General features: G+C 42.6%; 1 protein-coding gene, 3 long non-coding RNA genes and 1 pseudogene across 6 annotated transcripts; 4 read left to right on the plus strand and 1 right to left on the minus strand.

The window, feature by feature from the left end:
* Positions 1–3,382: 3,382 nt before the first annotated feature.
* LOC147477757 (uncharacterized) lies at positions 3,383–4,287 on the plus strand. The gene is made up of 2 exons (XR_015208108.1): positions 3,383–3,524; positions 4,213–4,287. It is a non-coding gene; the product is annotated as an uncharacterized LOC147477757 (long non-coding RNA).
* A 590-nt stretch (positions 4,288–4,877) lies between these two features.
* LOC147477758 (uncharacterized) lies at positions 4,878–7,316 on the plus strand. Of its 2 annotated transcripts, none has more exons than XR_015209408.1 (3): positions 4,878–5,005; positions 5,102–7,068; positions 7,184–7,316. It is a non-coding gene; the product is annotated as an uncharacterized LOC147477758 (long non-coding RNA). The 2 variants fall into 2 exon arrangements; XR_015209409.1 differs by having other exon boundaries at positions 7,189–7,305.
* Positions 7,317–7,526: 210 nt separating this feature from the next.
* LOC147477759 (uncharacterized) lies at positions 7,527–9,056 on the minus strand. Its single transcript, XR_015209410.1, has 3 exons — positions 8,910–9,056; positions 8,704–8,829; positions 7,527–7,808 (listed from the first exon to the last, which is right to left on the minus strand). It is a non-coding gene; the product is annotated as an uncharacterized LOC147477759 (long non-coding RNA).
* Positions 9,057–10,330: 1,274 nt separating this feature from the next.
* On the plus strand, positions 10,331–11,023 carry LOC147477760 (uncharacterized). Its single transcript, XM_086586075.1, has one exon. The coding sequence runs from the start codon at positions 10,331–10,333 to the stop codon at positions 11,021–11,023; it is 693 nt and encodes a 230-aa protein (XP_086442201.1).
* A 5,453-nt stretch (positions 11,024–16,476) lies between these two features.
* On the plus strand, positions 16,477–18,871 carry LOC147477761 (dynamin-related protein 4C pseudogene; annotated as a pseudogene). Its single transcript, XR_015208684.1, has one exon. The product of XR_015208684.1 is annotated as a dynamin-related protein 4C pseudogene (transcript).
* The last annotated feature ends 264 nt before the right edge of the window (positions 18,872–19,135 follow it).

Raw genomic sequence — 19,135 nt, forward strand, 5'->3', positions numbered from 1 at the left:
ATGTAGCCTAGGAGCTCGAGAGAGCGTTGTGTGCTTGATAACGTAGGAACTCATGAGAGTGTTGTAGTTCAAGTAAATGGCTGGCTCGTAGAGAGCATTCTGCACTGAGGTGATCTTAGAAATGTAGGTTCTCAACTAGTAAGACCTGGAGAGGTTATGGAGCCTGGGAGCTCGAGTAAGCGTGTTAGCTTAAGAAAACATGTTGCTCGCGGAGAGCGTGTTAACTTAAGAAAGCGTGTTGCTCGCGGAAAGCATGAGAGCTTGAGAAAGCGTGTTGCTCGTGGAAAGCGTGTTAGCTTAAGAAAGCGTGTTGCTCACAGAGAGCATGGGAGCTTAAGAAAGCATGTTGCTCGCGAAGAGCGTGGGAGCTTAAGAAAGCGTGTTGCTCGTAAAGAGCGTTCTCGCTGAGTTGATCCTAGAGTTGTAGGTCATCAACTAGTAAGAATTGGAGAGGCTATGGAGCCTGGTAGCTCGAGTGAGCGTTATACTCAGGTAGGTGTCAGAACCCAAGTGAGTATGTCTGTGCTAGTGAGCTGGCGGCTCTAGTGAGCGTCCTGATTTGGAGATCACCGTCTTATGGAAGCGTTCTGCTCATGTGAGCTCGTATGTCAAGAGACCATTGTTGCTTAAGGAAGCGTTCTACTCCAGTAGGTCAAAGGACCTTTTAGCGCTTATGTAAGGCGTTACGCTCCGATGGAGGTCAAGGGACCTTTTAGCTTTATGGAAACATTCGCGCCGAGTGGCGATGTGGCCTATGGGAGCCTAGTGCTCTTAGAGAGCGTTCTGCACTGAGTCGGTCCTAGAAATATAGGTCCCCAACTAGTGAGAAGTGGTGGGCTATGTAGCCTTTTAAGCTCGAGTGAGCGTTTTGCTGTAGAGAACGTTTTAGCTCTAGAGAGCGCGTTTGAGTTCGAAAGTGAGTGTTTCGATTTGGAAGTCATGACTAACAGCTAGCCTTGAATTGGCGTGACTGTAGCTAGCCCCAGTTTTGGAGCTTGATTGACCTGTACAAAATGCGAACTAGCACCAAAGAGTTAGTACGAACTAACAGTAGTAATTCTGGAGATGCCTAGAGCATAATAACAAAATTGAACATGTTTAGATGGCAATAATAAGCCCTGGTCCGGAGATGGTTGTGGCTAGCCCCCAACTTAGAGCCTGATATGATAAACATGGGGCGACGCAATGATAATGCTAATATGAAGCGACGTCCATGCCATAGTGAGACCAATAAATTCACTAATGAAACGGTTGAAATAAATTTACTTCACCAGGTCGAGTCTTGCTGTATTGAATTCAAATAGACTTGAAATATATCAAAGTATATCGAATTCAAGGTATGTAACCGTAAAGTGCTCCACACAATAGTAAACGCAAATAGACTTATCTGATTGGTTAGCAGCGACGGATCGGTGGATTTCTCATAGCTGGTGGATCCAAGATCCAAAGAAGGACACAGATGAGATCGCTTTCATTTTCTTCAGGATCCAAATCGAGGAACTCTGCAACAGTTTCTTACCAAGCAACGAGTTGAGGATTCTCCACTTGAACAAAAGGAGACACTTTCGTATAACAAGCATGAAGAACCTCTCTGGGCATGATATGGGTTTTAGGATCAGCAGGCGACTCTTGACCAAAAGAATGGTCCCAATTAAGATGTTGAAGCTTCAATTTGACTTTATATTCGTTACCCAGAGTTTGGTTTTTCAAGTAATTAGTTATTGAATCCACAGCAGAAATATTATCCATTGATGAAAGACTTATCATTTTCCAGAGATGCAGGTTTTAGACAAATGATGACTTCACACATGTTGTTGGTGTCGGCGTGCGAGAAGAGAAGAAAAGAAAGATAGTTCGCTCAGCTCTCGATTTGAGCTTCGAGGCCTGCCCTGCTTTGTGGGCTTGAGTAATTTTGTTTTTGTAAAGTGGTTTCTTAAGAATCGTTCCTATAGACGGCGCCAATGTAAAGGAGCGTTTTAGTTCTACCTTACAAATGTGAGAAGAGAATGGGTTTGGAAATAGGAAAGGCCAAGTTCGTTGTTGAGCGAACTGCCTACATATCTATCTCTCACTTCTGGGGGGGGGGGGGGGTGTAGAATCAGGTCTGACGTAGTTTATGCAGATGATATTTATAGTTGTTGAGCATGTGGATCTGCGCGACACTTGTACCGACGAGTACAGATATGTGGTGGAGATCAGGGATGCGTGTAGGACTGGTGTTGGTAGGAATTCCGTAATGATGAAGAGTAGTTGCAGTAGTCCGTATATTGTGGTAAGGGGTTGTGGAAGTATGGCCCTAATAATGATTGCATCTAGACAAGGGATGATGTCATGAGATAAAGCATTCTGAGTGAGTTCGTTCGTTCGACCTGCGTCGCCCTGGAGCGAGCTCGTAGGATGAACATCTTAGATCGGACGATGATGTCATTGCTTGTAATACGAGCTGAAGTAGATCACCTACATGAGGCGAGTCGCTTATGAAGCGAGTTCGGAGGACGAGGACATGAGGTCGGTAGGATATTTCTGTTTATGCTGGACACGCGCCTGATATTCATTAGATGTGAATATTACTCCCTCACAATCATGGTTCTCGAATCAGTGTTTAGGGAGTTCCCGTTAGACACGGGTACATTTGGCTACTACCAAACTTAGAAATTTATGGTCCTAATCACATAGCTTTTTCTTATCTAATAAAAATGAATGGTGTGGGGCTTGCCAGAGCTCCATTTGACGGCCAACATTGTATTTTACAAATTGTGACATGACACTTTCAAGTGAACTCAAATAGTATGATAGTTAGCTAAAAGTTGTTGGGTGACACTAGATCAGACTTACAAGTCAACATAGGCTGTTAGGTTTGGGATTCTGGATAAAATCCTTAAAAGGTTTGTGCCTTGACAGTTCATCACCGGGCCGGGCAACCCCTCGTTAATTATAATAATAAGTAATCTATATGAAGAGGAGGATAACTCCTGTGGGTTCTTTTAAACTTCCAATTGGGCTATCCCTTCATCAGCCCATGGGTTCTAACTCATGGTCCACCCTACAATTTTACTGAAGTTGATAACTGCAACTTGCCATACCCTAAATATGTTGGTGGTGGGAAGTTAGAAATTTAAGGATCATCAAATTCGTGTGCAACTCTTCAATGGGTCTCAACTCTGAACTAACGAAGTATGTATTAATTTTTCATGCTTTCCTGGTTTTGTTTTTAATCTGTTTGTGCTTAAATTGTATCCTCTTCATGAATTGCCTAAAGTTTGAGTAACATTTTGTGCATAATTGTGTTATGAAAATTTTCTTTTGCTAAAGGTTGTATGTTTACAAAAATTTTGTATTGCACTATAGCAGCAAGAATATTTAAAGTAAAGCTGGAGTTTGAAAGACTTAGAAATGGGAAGACAGAAAATCGGTGAGGGTGGAGACAGAATTAGCTTCTTACCCGAGGGAATTATTCATTGCATCCTTTCATTTCTCCCAACAAAGTATGCAGTTGGTACAAGTGTATTGTCTACAAGATGGAGGTATCTTTGGACTTTTGTCACAAACATTGATTTGTGTGATCAGCTATTGTTTTCTGATAGTATGAATGAAGAATTAGTGCATAAGACAATTTTCATGAATTTTGTCGAAAAGAGTGTTGCTTCTTAATGATGCACCATTTATACACAAGTTCTGCCTTTCTAGTAAGACTGTCCTTGATAAATCTCGCATTAACGCATGGATATCCAATGTACTAAAACGTAAAGTTCAAGTACTCATTCTTAATCTTTGTGTTGGCCTGGAACCCCTTGTATTCCCCCATACCCTCTTTAATTGGGAGTCATTGACAATAATTAAACTCTGTGCGGATTCTGTTCTCAAAGTTCCCGCTTCGATTTCCTTTTCAAGGCTCAAGGTCTTGCATCTTGATGATATTGAAGTTTTTTGCGACCAAGCAATTCAGCATGTCTCATTAAGTTGCCCAATCCTTGAAGAGGTTGTTTTCTTGAATTGTCGATGGTTGAAGATGAAGGTTATCAACATTTCTGCTCCCGTCCTGAAGAGACTGGTAATAGTTGATATTTTAGAGCGTAAGGATAGTTTTCATGATTGTGAGATAAAGGTCTATGCAGAGAGTCTCGTATCCTTGGAGTTGGATTGCAATATGGCGTATGAGTTATCATTATACAACCTGTTCTCTTTATTCAATGCATCTATTGATATCTGTAGCACCCGAAAAATTGGTCAGCGTGTGGATAAGCTTCTTAAAGCAATCTGTGATGTAAAGGATCTTAGGTTATCCGATGATTCAATTGAGGTAGGCTCTGTGTTCTTTTGGTTTTCTAGTTTTACATGCATGTCCGATAACCTCATTGTTGTTGCCAACACTTTTTATACCCTTTGGTTAGTGATTCACGATAAATGTTGTAACATGGTTTGATATTCAAGGCGCTCTCTAAAGTAGGGGTCTCTCACGAAAATTTACTAAAATTTTCGAACTTGAAATATGTGAGATTGGCGTGGGTGTGGATTGGTTTAATGGTGAATATTTGACGGAGTTACTTCACTACTTGCCTAACATGGAATGTCTTTTCATTGACTATGTAAGTTTCAAGATATTAGTATGTAGTCCTCTTCATTTATTCCTTTATTACTAGTATTTGTATTAAGCCCGCCTAAAGTTTGGTGTGATTTTAACCTAGGGACTTGGCGTATGTGAATTTGAAGAAGATGGTATGATGTGGTCAGGTGACTCCTCGAGATTTTTACATTCGAACCTTAAGTCAGATTGAAGTCCGGGAATTTAGTGGAAGCAGGAATGAGCTATGTTTCCTTGAATTTTTTCTTTGAAGAATGCAAGAGCCTTGGAAACAATGACTATCATTTCCTCTTCCGAATTCTTGTCGAGATCCGGATAAGCAATTGGAGGTTACTAAACAATTGCAAATGGTTCCTAAAGGCTCCATGCATAGTGTAATTGACATCTCTTGAAGCAGTCCCAAGATTTATGAGATTTGGGCATGTAAGTGCCATTGCCTTTTTCATTCTCGACAAAAGCTGACTTCAACACTACTCTGGCTATATTTTCTAACACTAGTGCATTCTGACTGATTACCAGAATGTTGAAGGTGAAAATCTGAAAGAAACTAAGTTCATCAAGTCGACGAACAGGTGAGAGTTGAGGCATACAGTAGGAATGGGCATGTTCAAAAAAACAGTCCATCTGATTCGAGGATGATTCACTGGAGTTCTGAACAGTCTCCAGTAAAAAAGCAAGTCTTACCTTTTGGGGCCATAAGCTGAATTTGTACTAGAAACCAACATTTAGAAGCTTGCTATGTTTGTCAGAATTGGATTTCTCCGCATTACGAAATTATGCTTCTGAAGCTTTTTCTTTCATTTAAATGTCGCAATTGCATGCATATTAAACTTTTTTCTTAGGTGTTCTCCTTTCATTGATATATCTCTATCAAACACTTACCAAATCATCATTAATCATTACAGAGTGAAAATGAAATAACGTTTTCTTCACGGAGTTTAACCGACCCAATACAGCCGAACGAAACGCCTAATGACCATACGGATTTAGCCCATCTACCAATTGCCCACCTACCTCACCTCACTCTCTAGTCTTTACACTTGTACAGAGAGTATTACTACGGTAATACAGTTTGCCACTGCCCTATATACGTTCCGGGGAATAGTTGCTACCACTTGAGGAACTTGTGATTCAAGTGGTAGCAACTATTTATAAGGTATATCACTGTTGTTGCATGCTCATGTGTGATCCTTGTCAAGATTATTTTAGAGGCGATTTCTATAGCGACATAAAAACAACGTTGTCATGGATGCCAGTATTTCGACTCGAAAGTCTAGAAAGGGAAGGTTGTTTCAGGAAGATAAGCGTGAAGATAGGATCATAGGATCAGTTGCTTGCCTATCAACATTCTGCATTACATCCTCTCTTTTCTCTCTACAAGTTTGCTGGTCGTACAAGTGTATAATGGACGCATTTGGTCCAATGGATAAGTTGATATTCATGAATTTTGTGGACAATGTGCTTCTTCACCATGACACGACTTTTGTAGACAAATCTTGTGTCTCAAGTCAATTGGTTCTTGATGGATCTCTACCATACGTCCATACTAGGTCGTGAAGTTGGAGAACTCGTTCTCAACACGTTTGTGGAGCTCTTACGCACGCTACCCATCTGGTTGTGTATAATATGGGTTAATTTTCTGAACTTACATTTCTCGATTTAATTTGGATATCATCGTGCAATAATTCCAAGTCTAAAGTCTTGAAGTGTTTGACGCTGCGGAGGAGCAGACTTGGTTAGTCTACTACTCAACGAAACATTTTAGAATAATTCTAGGGAGACCGATTATAGAGACCGTTTTTGGTGACCTGCTGACGTATTAAGGTTATGGTAATCGATTATATATGCTTTTCTAGTATAATTTGTTTTTTAAAGATTTTGTTGTGTATGTTTTTTAACTGCCCAGTTAGAATATGAAGTTACTTTTACCCAGTTTAAGTTCTTTGTTCATAACAATTGAAGTTGAATTCAACATAGGATAGTCCTTTAGTTACCCATTTAAATTTCAAGTACCAATTTAGAATGGTGAGATAAATGACATAGATTTTGACCTTGCCTTCAAAAACCAATCAATACGTGTTGGAACATATATGCTATCAAACTATTCTTCTGTACAACATATTAATTAAACTTGATAGCTTAAATGCGCATTTGACTGCATATTTTTTAATAATATATATCCAAAGAGACAATATGGATAAGCCTCTGTATAAATAAATAAAGTTTCTTCAAGAGCTTTATATATACTATAAACCAATATCACTTCTCTTCCAATTATTCTCAACAAAAAACATTGGAGCGGTCATTTGATATAGATTGGAATTTTGCTGCATTTATAAAGACGTCACTCAAATGAGTAAAAAGATGTGGATGAAATCAGCAATGTGGAATCCCTACAATTCAACTTTGGCACAATAAGAGCAGCGACGGACAACTTCTCTGATGCTAACAAACTTGGACAAGGCGGCTTTGGTTCTGTCTACAAGGTTTTGATTATATACTTTTTTTGCTAATTATTAGAATTGAATTGGATATACAACTTTTTCTATTGGATTATCTACTTGTTTACTTGTGAAATTGTGACAGTAAAAGTTTCCACAGGGTAGGCTTTTGGATGGGAGAGAGATAGCTGTGAAGACTCTCAAGAAACTCTGTCCAAGGTGTAACAGAATTTAAGAATGAGGCTCTACTAGTTGTCAAACTCCAACATCGCACTACACCATATCTGTTGAAAAAAGACATGGCAGATGTGTCGTTTTTCCAAAAAAAAGACACTTATGGGTGTCGTATGGTGACCCGTTTTTTTTGCAGTCGTTTTTTTCTACAACACTTGACAAGTGTCGTTTTTCATTTTTTCATTTTTTTTAAAACAAGGCCGAATCAGGGCCAAAAGAAGCCCCTAGCCCAAAATCTACTAAATCATAGCCAAAAGAAGCCCACCCAATACAGGGTAATTGGATCCATTCTTTCCTAACCCAAAATTCTCTTTAGAAGCACAGCCCATATCCAAATATACCTTCCATAAAAAAAATAAAGAACTTCACAAAGTAAATAATGGGTTGATGCTCCCACAGCACTCAACATGCCCAAAATCTGACAGCAGTGACCGCGATGTATTAATGTTAGTGTGTCCATAAACCACTACACTATTTAACCAAAGTCCTACCCGGTGATGAAGCCCAATCCAGACTTTGGTCGTCAAAACTAACAAGCATTAGAAGCCACCCTGCAGGGAGTTAAATAGTGTAATTACTAATTAGAGACAAGATGAAATTAATAGCAGTGATCACTAAAAGTAGCTTTGCATCTGCTCTAGTCAATTTTCGATCAGAAGGTAGGTTTGCATCTTTTGGATTAGCTAATTGTATGTGGAATTGTGGATAAGAAAACTACTCTTGATTCATAAAAATCAATTATTAACTAGTCGTCATACTCATTAGTACTTGTTACATAATCCACTGCTCCAAGAGACAATAAATTAGTGGACAGGGCAGCAAGAATGTATTAAAAAAGAATAATGTTGATGCATACTCCTTAATCCCCACATATATAAGAAACACATTTCATACGATCAAAACTAGGCACCTTGATAAATCGAAGAGGCAGGACCTAGACATCCCTGTTCTCATCATCTTGAAAGATGATGCATGTAATCTAACAAAAAATGGTGCTAAGTTGAGAAACCCTACGTTTGTCGCATGAGGAGCTAGACTTTCCAACTGGTTTTTGAAGGTAGGGGGTTTTGCTATACCGGTTAACACGCATTCATGTCCACTAAAAGCAATCTCTAACCTTTCTTTATAATAAGGATGGAGATTTTCAAAATTGGGAATAAGTACCAACTCCTCGCTTTCGAGACATCAATAAAAGATAAAAGCGAAGCAAATAAACACACGAAGGCCCGGAATGAACAAAAAAATAACATTGGAGGGTCATTCTTTAACTAGGAAAAACTAAACCATCATGTTTTCCATTCAGAGGCAATTAGAAAATAAAGACCCTTTGCTATATACAGACCTAAAAATCCATAAAAATGACAAATACAGCTGCTATGCTACTAAACATGACAATATGTATACCAACGTGATAGAATTGGCGTGTTTCTAATAATATAGATATACCTAGGGTGCGGAGAGCCCTTGATTGGCTTTCTCTCCGTACTTTCTCCATGAATACTCATCGGTGGTATATCGGCAACCTTGTTACTAATAGCTGGCACCTTAATTGATCTCTTCACTCTTAGTTTCCTACATAAACACAATAGCAGTTAGCAACTAAATATAGGTAAGAGCAATAAGCTAACATAAAGAATGATATGAAATTAAACCTTCTCTTTGAGCAATGGCATTTACCACTACTTCCACATTTGACATTTCCATCCGGTCCCCTAACGTAACACCTCCTTTTGTGCATTTGTTGAGAACTTGATGACTGTGGTGCACCAATCAACTGGAAAGAGTTGCTACTCAAGTTAGCCACACTACTTGTCAAAGCTTCCTTTGTATTATGTCTAGGTGGAAATACTGCATCTTGTTCCTTGGTGTTAACATCACGTAGAGCGCAGAAACTAACTTCTTTGCTTTGACTGAAAACGGGCAAAATTGAATTTTCGTGGTGGCTAAATGAATTTCCTAAAATAGTTGTTCTCGGCAGAGAAGATGACACGCTCCGCCAAATGTCTACTCGGGACCTTGCTCTCCAAACTGAAGACATTACAGCAGTGAAATGTTTTGAAGTAGTAGCTCATTATCTGGGCGACTCCGCGGCCACATCTAATAAGGTCCAAACACTATCTGTAAGGAAGAATGATTGCCCATGATAAATCACCTCTTCCCAAAGTAAGCGACAATATAAGATTTTATTTTCTTCATTAAATGCAGATCTTAATGAAGCAACAAATTTTCTCATACTTATTAAGAAACAAAAATTTAATCTGTAAACGCAGATTGTTTATTAAAGGCAGATTTTAAAAAGAAGTGAAGTCAAAACACACAAAAAACTCTTATGTACTATTGTGGTTCAGTGAAATCAAAATCAAATGTAAAATATGAAATGTGAGGAAATAGTTGTAATACCCATCAACATTCAGCAAACCCACCTGCACAAAAAGAAATAAATAGCTTCAAATCTCATTTAGGAAAAAAAAACATAAAAAGTTCTTATATATGTGCAATTTTGCTTACTTGGTTTGTCATGGATACCAAGTTGAGCCCAAGTGATAACTTCCAACAACTCTTCCAATGTTCCATACCCACCTAAATACACAAATAACTCTTCCATCTTACAGAGAATAGAAATAAATGGGGACTGATGGAATCGAGAAAAGGTAAGATTTTAGACTGGTAATGCAATGAAGCAATCGAGGAATGCCTAGCCATTTCAGCTTTCCTTCGATGCATGTCGACTCTTGGTTTTACTTCTCCAACGGTTTCACCCGGTTATAAAAGATCGAAGATAGAAAATTCGGGTAGGATGTTGAAGTGGGCAATGATACTAAGTTCCTATGAGATACAATATCAGATAAGGACCGCGGAAAAGGCGCAGACAATGGCGGAGTTTCCTGCAGAGGATCCCACCTAGGGAGAGGAAAAAATTATGGAACCATAACGAGAAGGTGAGCCGGATATCCTGGACCCTTGGGATAAGAGGAATGGGTGGAGGGTGTTCACCGACGGATCAGCGACTGATACCTGCAGCGGCATAGGGGTGGTTTTGGTTACACCCGACAATAGCAGAATAGAGCAAACCATGAAACTAGGGTTCGCGGCATCCAGTAATGAGGCAGAGTACGAAGCAGTGATTGCAGGATTAAGAATGGCCGAAGATCTGGGAGTGCAGGAGCTGATAATATATTCTGATTCAAACTTAGTGGTGTGCCAAACGAATGGAGGGTTCGCAGCTAGATGCCCCAGGATGACCAGATATTTGGAGGTGGTGCGTAAAAGGTCTGCGAAGTTCACAAAGCTCCGTTTCCTTCATTTAGGCTGGGGAGAGAACAGCCATGCTGATGCCCTGGCATATGTAGTGGCTGCCATCCCTGGGTCGGACGAAAGAACGTTACGTGTGGGAAGACTGGAAAAACCGAGCACCGAGGAGATGATAGAGATTTGTCAGGTCACGGAGGAGAAGGAGAGTTGGACGGATCCAATTAAGGACTTTTTGGCTGGGAAGGAAGTGACAGATAAAAAAGAAAGAAGGAGATGGGAGCAAACTTCTCGGAGATACGTTCTACTGGAAGGAGAGTTATATCGAAAAAACTTCAATGGGCCGCTGTTAAAATGTTTGGGTCCGCGGCTATCGCATGAAATGTTAACAAAGTTACATGAGGGGATGAGAAGCCACCCATTGGGAGAGAACGACCCATTGCCCTCGACACGAGGGTATTTATGGCCCCACATGAAGAGGTATGATGTGGAATTTGCTAGAGATTTGCCCAGCTGATATTCGCCCCCGCAGAACCCCTTCATAACGTCTCAAGTCCGTGGCCTTTTGCTATGTGGGCATTGGATATAGTGGGGGCCCTGCCCATGGCCAGCGGCAAAAGGAGATTCATGCTCGCGGCAATGAATTATTTCACAAAATGGATTGAAGTCGTGCCCCTGCAACAGGTGAAGAAAGCACGAATCATAAAGTTTCTATGAGAGAATATCATCTGCAGGTTTGGGTTGCCATACGTAATCATCGCGGACAATGGTACTCAGTTTACGGGAGCGAAGGTGGCAAAGTTCTTGCAAGCCTATAAAGTGAAACAGGGGTTCTAGGCCCCTTACAATCCCGAGGGGAACGGACAAGCAGAGGCATCTAACAAGATCATCATGAACAATCTTAAGAGGAAATTGGAGGACAAGAAAAGGGCGTGGGCCGATGAGCTGAATCACGTGCTATGGGCCTATCGGACCACACCTCGGTACTCCACCCGAGAAACTCCATTTTCCTTGGCCTACGGGGTGGAGGCCGTGATCCCCTCGGAGATGGTGGCAGCTACAACGCGAACGCGATCCGTGGAAGAAGGATCAAACTGGAGAATATTAGCAGCGAACCTGAATTTAGCAGAGGAGAGAAGAGACACTGCATGCATAAAACTGGAGGAGTATCACCGGAGATTGCAAAGACAAGATAAACCGTAGGGGTCAAGCCAAAGGCAGTTCCGGGCAGGGTGACTGGTGCTCCCGAAAGTGACACCTAGTACCAGGGAGGAGAAAGATGGAAAGTTGGGCCCGAACTGGGAAGGACCGTATACGGTGGTGGACATCGGAGGGGCGGGCACATACAGATTGCGGACACAAGAAGGCAAGCTGATAGAGAAACCGTGGAACGTGAGGATGTTAAAAAAATTCCACGCTTGAATGTAAGGGAAATGTAATACATGAATTGTGGCTGTATGTAAATATATAATACACCAACACTTTTGAGAGGAAATCGCCATTTGTGAAAGTAGGAGACTTAAATAAAACATGAAACTGAGAATGCTAGTAAGACATTGGCGGCGCTGGCACAAGACCAAATTTGAACCCAGTGCCTCCGTCTCGAAAGCTATGAATCCCGCGGAGTGGGGCGAGAGGCATGAGACACACATGGGGCATAGAGCCTGAAGATGGAGAGAGACAGCGGAGGGGATGAGTCCATCGCTGATGTGAGGCTCGAGAGGAGTTGGGGGCAAGAGGAGCGCCCCCAAGAGACGTGCCGAGAATACCGAAACCGCGGAGTGGGATGAGCCCTCCGCGGGGGAGCAAATCGCACATGGGGCATTAGAGCCCCATGTGGAGAGAGACAGCGGAGGGGAAGAGCCCTTCGCTGACATGTAGCTAGAGGGAGTCGAGGGCAGGAGGAGAGGCCTCATTCGACTCCCCGTGGTTATAGAATCAAGAGACAGCGGAAGGGAAGAGCCTTCCGTTGACCTGTAGCTAGAGGGAGTCGAGGGCAGGAGGAGCTGCCTCATGCGACTCCCCGTGGTTATATAATCCGCGGAGTGGGAGGAGCCCTTCGCGGATTACAGAGACTAATGACCTGTGTGGGAGGAGGCCAAACATAAAGAGAAATATTGGGAAGGTGGAGTACTCCGCAGAGATATTCATCCACCGCGAGTCTGTTACTAATACAAGGAACCAATTGTGGAGCACAGAGGCTGGATCACAACTAAGGGGATAGCCAGACTCAGAGGAAAGGGCTAAGCACGGGTTACAGGAGAGAGACGAGAAAGAGAAGTACTCATCCAATTGAACTAGAATCTCTGGTAACACTAGCCGTTGTTAATCAAGGGACAAGAGACATAGGATTGCTTATGCAAATAGACAAATCAGAAAAGATAGAGATGACAAACATGCTGAGCAAAATCAAACTTCAAGGGAAAGAGAGTAGTGTGCAAGCATAAGCGTAAACATAAATGGATGGGAAACCCCGTGAATATCCAAACACAAACAGAAATGATCAAACAAATGTAAGGCCATAATTGGCTCAGAGGGAACAAAGTGACTTATTACAAAAGACAGAGTATTTCTATTGCTTCTCGGATGGGGAGTCAGGGCGTAGGGACAGCGGACACTTCTTCAGAGGGTTCAGTAGTGAGGGCTGCAGTAGGATGCTCCGAGCTCCCAGTGTGGGTCTCTTCGGTGGTCGCGGCTGTCGGAGAGTTTTCTTTATGCACTAGGGAGCGGGGAATGGTCTTGGTGGCGGTCACCTCTTCGCGGACTTCGTCAGAGGGGTCGGCGGCCGGGGTGGAAGGCTTGTTAGGTAGAAGCCGCCCTTCTTGGGTAAGTCGGACAAGCTCTGCTTGGATCTTCTTGGCTACCCGTTTCTCAGCCAGGGTCTTGAAACGTTCACGGAGAATAGCCATATCGCCTTGATGTTGCTGGAGCAGAGTGGTGGTAGCAGCCTCATGTTCTTGGCGGAGTGAGGTGATGGCGGCTTGGTGTTGTTGTGACAGTTCAGATAGGTGTAGTTGATGGTGTTCAAGGAAGCCATTTCACCGACCGGGCCGAGACGGTCATTCACCGAATCCATGTAGGATTGATAAGAAAACTTTGTGGAGTGCAGTTCATCCTAGGCCTAGAGTTTGGCCATGTTAGCAGCGGCCAACTCAGCTTGAAGACCGGCATGGGCGGCCTTCAGACCACAAGGGCCATTGACCTCTTTCTCCAAGGCAGCCAGTTTGTTCTTGGTGCTGAGAAGACCGCGGATCATGAAAGAAATGTCCAAACTCACCTAGAGACAGAAACATAGAGATAAAATAAATAAATAAATAAATAAATAAAAAAAAAAAACATATCCATTCCCAATTGGTATAAAAAGAAGTGCGGTGGGTGTCAAACGAACCCCCATCGGCGTATGCGATATCCCTGGGCAGATGGGAGTTGTAGAACAAGGAAGAAGCTATGGCCGCATTATCTAGAGTGGAGTCAGCAGTGGATACTCGGCGGTTACGCACATTGAAGACGGGGCAGAAGTCTTCAATAGGAGCTAGGTCAGAAATAGTGGAGGCTGGTGGAATCGGTTCTTTACCAGGCCGGCGAATGTTAAGGGAAGAGACCGCGGAGGGAAGCGAAGAGTTAAGGGTGGAGGGTGCGTCGGACACAGAGGTCCGCGGAGTGTCAGGGACGGACCCTTCAAAGGTTAAGGTCCGCTGCCTCTTGGACAGGGGCATTTCAGTAGGTGTCCTCACCTGAGATGGGGAGACTTCAGTCACCTCATCCTCCTCGGAGTTACTGTCAAAAAGTTTCTTCTTGTGAACGTCCATGTTGTCTGTAGGAGAGGTGGGAGAGGTATACTGGTCATCCCAGTTGGAAATAGATCGGTAAGAGGGGATGTCTTCGGGCGCAGAGTTGGCAGGAGAGTCACGAGATCTGGGGGGTTGAGAGGAGGTGCGAGGACGACGGCGGTGGGAGGAGGAGACGCGAGACCTTTTCTGGATAGGGGGAGATGCTCTGGGTTTCCGTTCTTTGGGAGGAGGAGGGCGGTAGAAGGGAGAAGAGAATCCACGGAAAGTGTGCAGACTGGGGATTTGTAACAGAGGGGTAGCGGTGGTAGGATGGATGCCTAAGTGACTGGCTTGATCGGGTCCGAGATCGCGGAGTCTTTGGAAAATGGGACAAGACACGCCGGAGTAAGTTTGGGATTTGGAATCTGGCAGCCAACCTACAAAACAGAGAAGATCAGAGCGTTAGAGCATAACGGTAATAATGCAATAAGAGAGAAGGGAAGTACAAAGATACTCACCACGGGGGATGAAGGCGAGGTGGTTAAGAGTTAAATCTGAAGGAAGGTCCGCGGACAAAAATTGTCCCGATACGTACAAGGGGTAATGGTGCCATACTTTGTCAGAAGAGGTAATGCGGAGCAAGAGGGGTAATTTCTGAGGACGCACACAAAATGATTGGTAGCCCACACCGACATCTTTAGTGCTTTTCTTAAGGAAATAGTGGGAGAAGATATCGCGGCTGGTTATTTTGGGCTCGCCGATTCTATTGTGAGCATTCGCGGCATACATAGTTCTCCAGAAGTTTCTTATACCTTGACAGGGGGCAATGTTGAAATGATTGCACACCTCGACATCCAAGAGAGTGAGGGGCAGCCGCAGCCCGGCAATAATTTGCCCCACCGTGATCACAAGGTGCTCGAGTCGGCGGGGAACCAAATGAGAGTAATGGGTGATGGATGGCATATGTTCTAGGGTTATGTTGGCCGGAATGCCGTAAGCAGCCCTAATCGCCTAGATCAGGGCGGCGGCATCTTGAGGGTGGAGGTAACAAAGAGGTTGGGTGCCCGGAGGTGGAAGGGGCCGCAGCAGGGGTAGGAGGAGGCGGGGATGCTATCTGAGGCGAGCAGGAAGGGGAAGTGTCGCCGGAGTTAGAATCCGACATCGGAAAAATGAAGGGACAGGTGCAAATTATGGAAAGAACGCACTATCTAGTTGAACAAAAGTAATACAAGCCTAGAAAACGTACCAAGGGGAGCAAGGAGAGTAGATACACCGGAGTTGAAGTCCGAAAGGAAGAGAGAATCGCTAAGAAACCAGCAGTGTGCGCGCAAACTGGAGGGTGATCGGAAGGGAGTGAAGAGCAGTGGAAAATCAAAGGAGAGGGAAAGTGAAGGGAGGAAGGGGGAGAGGGAAGGGTATTTAAATAGAGAAGGGCAAAAAAGTAATTTCAGGGGTCTTGGAGCTCGAGGGGTCAGTGGAGTAGCCCCTACGCGAGACACGTGGACGCACAAAGATCGAGGGACGGCTGAAATTACACGTGATGAGTGCAATAAAGTACACACGCAAACCAAGAAAAAGGAAGGGGCGGTGGAGAGAGAATAGCGGTGAGTGTTCTCGACCCCGGATCCATTAATAGGACCGCGGAGTCGAGAAGGGGCATTATAGCATGATGTGTACCTCTTGGACCGAGTCCAGCGGTGCAGCTGATAGGGAACAACATATGCAAGGACGAGGAGGAACAACGGATCAAGGCCACGGAACCCTAGTCCACGGTGGCAAGTGTACGGTCGACATCGGGTCGTAGGATGACAGGACAGGTGGACGGTCCCGAGGAAGAAAAGGGGAATATAAAAAGGAGAAGAGGTGGAGAAAAGAGGAGGCCGCTAGAGAAAAAGAGGGAGAGAGGAACAGAAAAAAGAGAGAAGAAAGAGAGAAAAGGAGGGTCCATACATTTTGTGTAAGAGTGAACTAGAGAGCTAGACATTTGTGTAGTAGTGAATTAGGGGTCTATACACTTGCTATGTCGAAAGGACTCGCAAAAGTTGTAGAGGTATCAATTCTATTACAACCAATTAAGAAGTATCACCGTATCAATTCTATGTAACTTGCATGAACCTTTAAATTAAAGGTCAAAAAAAAAAGGAGGCAAATGTCATGTTGACTGCAGATCCACTGTAGATCTATTATTTAAAGAGGAGCAAGAGTGCAAAGGGAAAATGTGAGAGCTAGTTTTCATTTTTCAAAGCATACCATTCACTTTTCTTTTACTGCAAGAGAAAATGCTAACAACATCAAAATATTGTGAAGAGAAAATGCTACCGGCAGTACCAGTACCAGCACCAGCACCAGTACCGGCAGTACCAGCTGATTTCAGGAGCTATAGGTGTGATAACAATGAACTTGCATTATCAGTAATTCCACCCTTAGTGTCCACCTACAATGATCGAATTCGACCTTTTCTCGACGTTGTAGACCAGCTTGGACACCTAGAAATCAAGAAAGAAGGAATTCAACTCCCTACTATTGTAGTAGTTGGTGATCAATCTTCTGGCAAATCAAGTGTTCTTGAATCACTTGCAGGTATCAGTCTTCCTCGTGGTCATGGTATCTGTACCCGTCTCCCACTTGTTATGCGCCTTCAACACCATATCATTCCAGAACCTGAGCTTTACTTGGAATATCATGGAAAAAGAGTATATACTGATGAAGATCACATTTCAGAAGACATTTCCATTGCTACAGATGAGATAGCTGGTACTGGTAAAGGTATATCTAACACCCCTTTAACTCTAGTAGTGAGAAAGGATGGAGTACCTGATATTACTATGGTTGATTTGCCTGGAATTACTAGAGTACCTGTTCATGGACAACCTAAAGATATATATGAACAGATATCTGGTATCATCATGGAATACATCAGTCCTAAAGAGAGCATAATTCTTAATGTTTTATCAGCTACTGTAGATTTCCCTACTTGTGAATCCATTAGAATGTCACAGAGAGTAGATAAAACTGGTGAAAGAACATTAGCTGTTGTTACTAAAGCAGATAAAGCTCCCGAAGGGCTTCTTGAAAAAGTTGCTGCTGATGATGTTAATATTGGACTTGGTTATGTATGTGTAAGGAATCGAATTGGAGATGAAAGTTATGAAGTAGCCAGGGTGGAAGAGGCGAGATTGTTCAGATCTCACCCACTTTTGTCTAAAATTGATAAATCCATTGTAGGTATTCCTGTTTTAGCTCAGAAGTTGGTTGATATCCAAGCTAAAAGTATAGGAAGAAGCTTGCCTGGTATCATAGGGGACATAAATGAGAAACTAAATCAAAATGTTGCTCAATTGAGCAAATTGCCCAAGCATCTGTCATCTATTGCTGAGGCCATGACAGCATTTATGCAGATTCTTGGCTCTACTAAAGAGTCTCTACGAAAAATCCTTGTGAGGGGAGAGTTTGACGAGTATCTAGATGATGCAGAGATGCATTGTACTGTTAGGATGGCTGAGATGCTGGAGAAGTATACGAAACAACTCCAATTAAACTCAGATGAGAGCACTAAAGATAACTTTTTAATGGAGGAAATTGCAGTTTTAGAGGAAACTAAGCTGATTGGACTCCCAAACTTTCTCTCTCGAACAGCTTTCCTCACCATCTTACAAAGGAAACTGAAAAAAATATCGGGAATTCCAATTGAATTAGTTGAAGAGGTGTGGAACTACATTGAAAATGTGGTTGTGCGCGTGGTGACATTCCATTCTGAAGGATATCCACAACTTCAAAATTCTTTTAGAAGAGCTTCACACAACCTGATATTGAAAAAGATAGGTCGGTTGCTCGGGTGAAGGAGATGGTTGAAATGGAGAAGCTTGCAGACTATACTTGTGATCCAGAGTACATGTTAAGTTGGAATTCACTGATGGCAGAACAAGATATGTTCATGAATGCTATTGCGCGACTATCAGGAGGAAGAAACGAAGTATGCGCGGCGGCTCCAACGGCACCAGAATCGGTAGCATGCGCGGTAGCATGCGACGAAGTATTCTGGCGTCCATCTGGAGGAAGAAACGATGTATGGATGGCTCCAACGGCAGTAGGAGACGGAGAATTTAATATAAATGGATATGGAGAGGTTGAGATTGGTCATCTGAAAGGGTATCCATTAATTGTAGAACAAGCTTTTGACATGAGAATGAGAATAACTGCCTACTGGAAGATTGTGTTGAAAAGGATGCTTGATAATTTGGCACTTCACCTTCTCTTCAATGTACAGAATTTGGTTAACAAAGAAATGGAGACGGAAATTATAAATGAGATGATGGGATCTAATCACATTGGAAGCATTGAAAGGTTTCTTGAAGAATCACCTTCTCTTGGGTCAAGGCGTGAAAAGTTGAACAAGAGTATTAGGGTTCTCAAGCAATCAAAAGACATTGTTTCAAAGATCATGGATCGTATTGTTGTTTATGGTGACAATGTCGATTATTAGGGACCTTAAATGGTGATCCGGGCGTAATTGCTTCTTGACAATGAAACTTCGCTTTGGCAGCCTGTTCGGGTGGATATTGGTGGTCAGGACTTTACTAATTCTACTTTGGTTTAGTTGAATTGTATTTCCTATTTCTATAAATACTACACTAGCTTTCGAACCCGTCCTACAAACGGGTGCCGTTATATTAAATTATTGTAAAAAATATTAGTAACTATACATAGCTATGAAATATGAAAATTATATCAATCAGTCATTCAAATTTCTTGCATCACTCTCTATAAAAAGGAAGCATCAAACCTTGATAAAACTCATCGACTTCTTTTTGTTGTTAGATTTAATAATTGAAGTTTGATTGAAGTTTTGTGAGAATTCT

The sequence above is a fragment of the Coptis chinensis genome, chromosome 9, assembly GCF_015680905.1.
Source record: "Coptis chinensis isolate HL-2020 chromosome 9, ASM1568090v1, whole genome shotgun sequence".
Lineage (NCBI taxonomy): Eukaryota > Viridiplantae > Streptophyta > Magnoliopsida > Ranunculales > Ranunculaceae > Coptis > Coptis chinensis.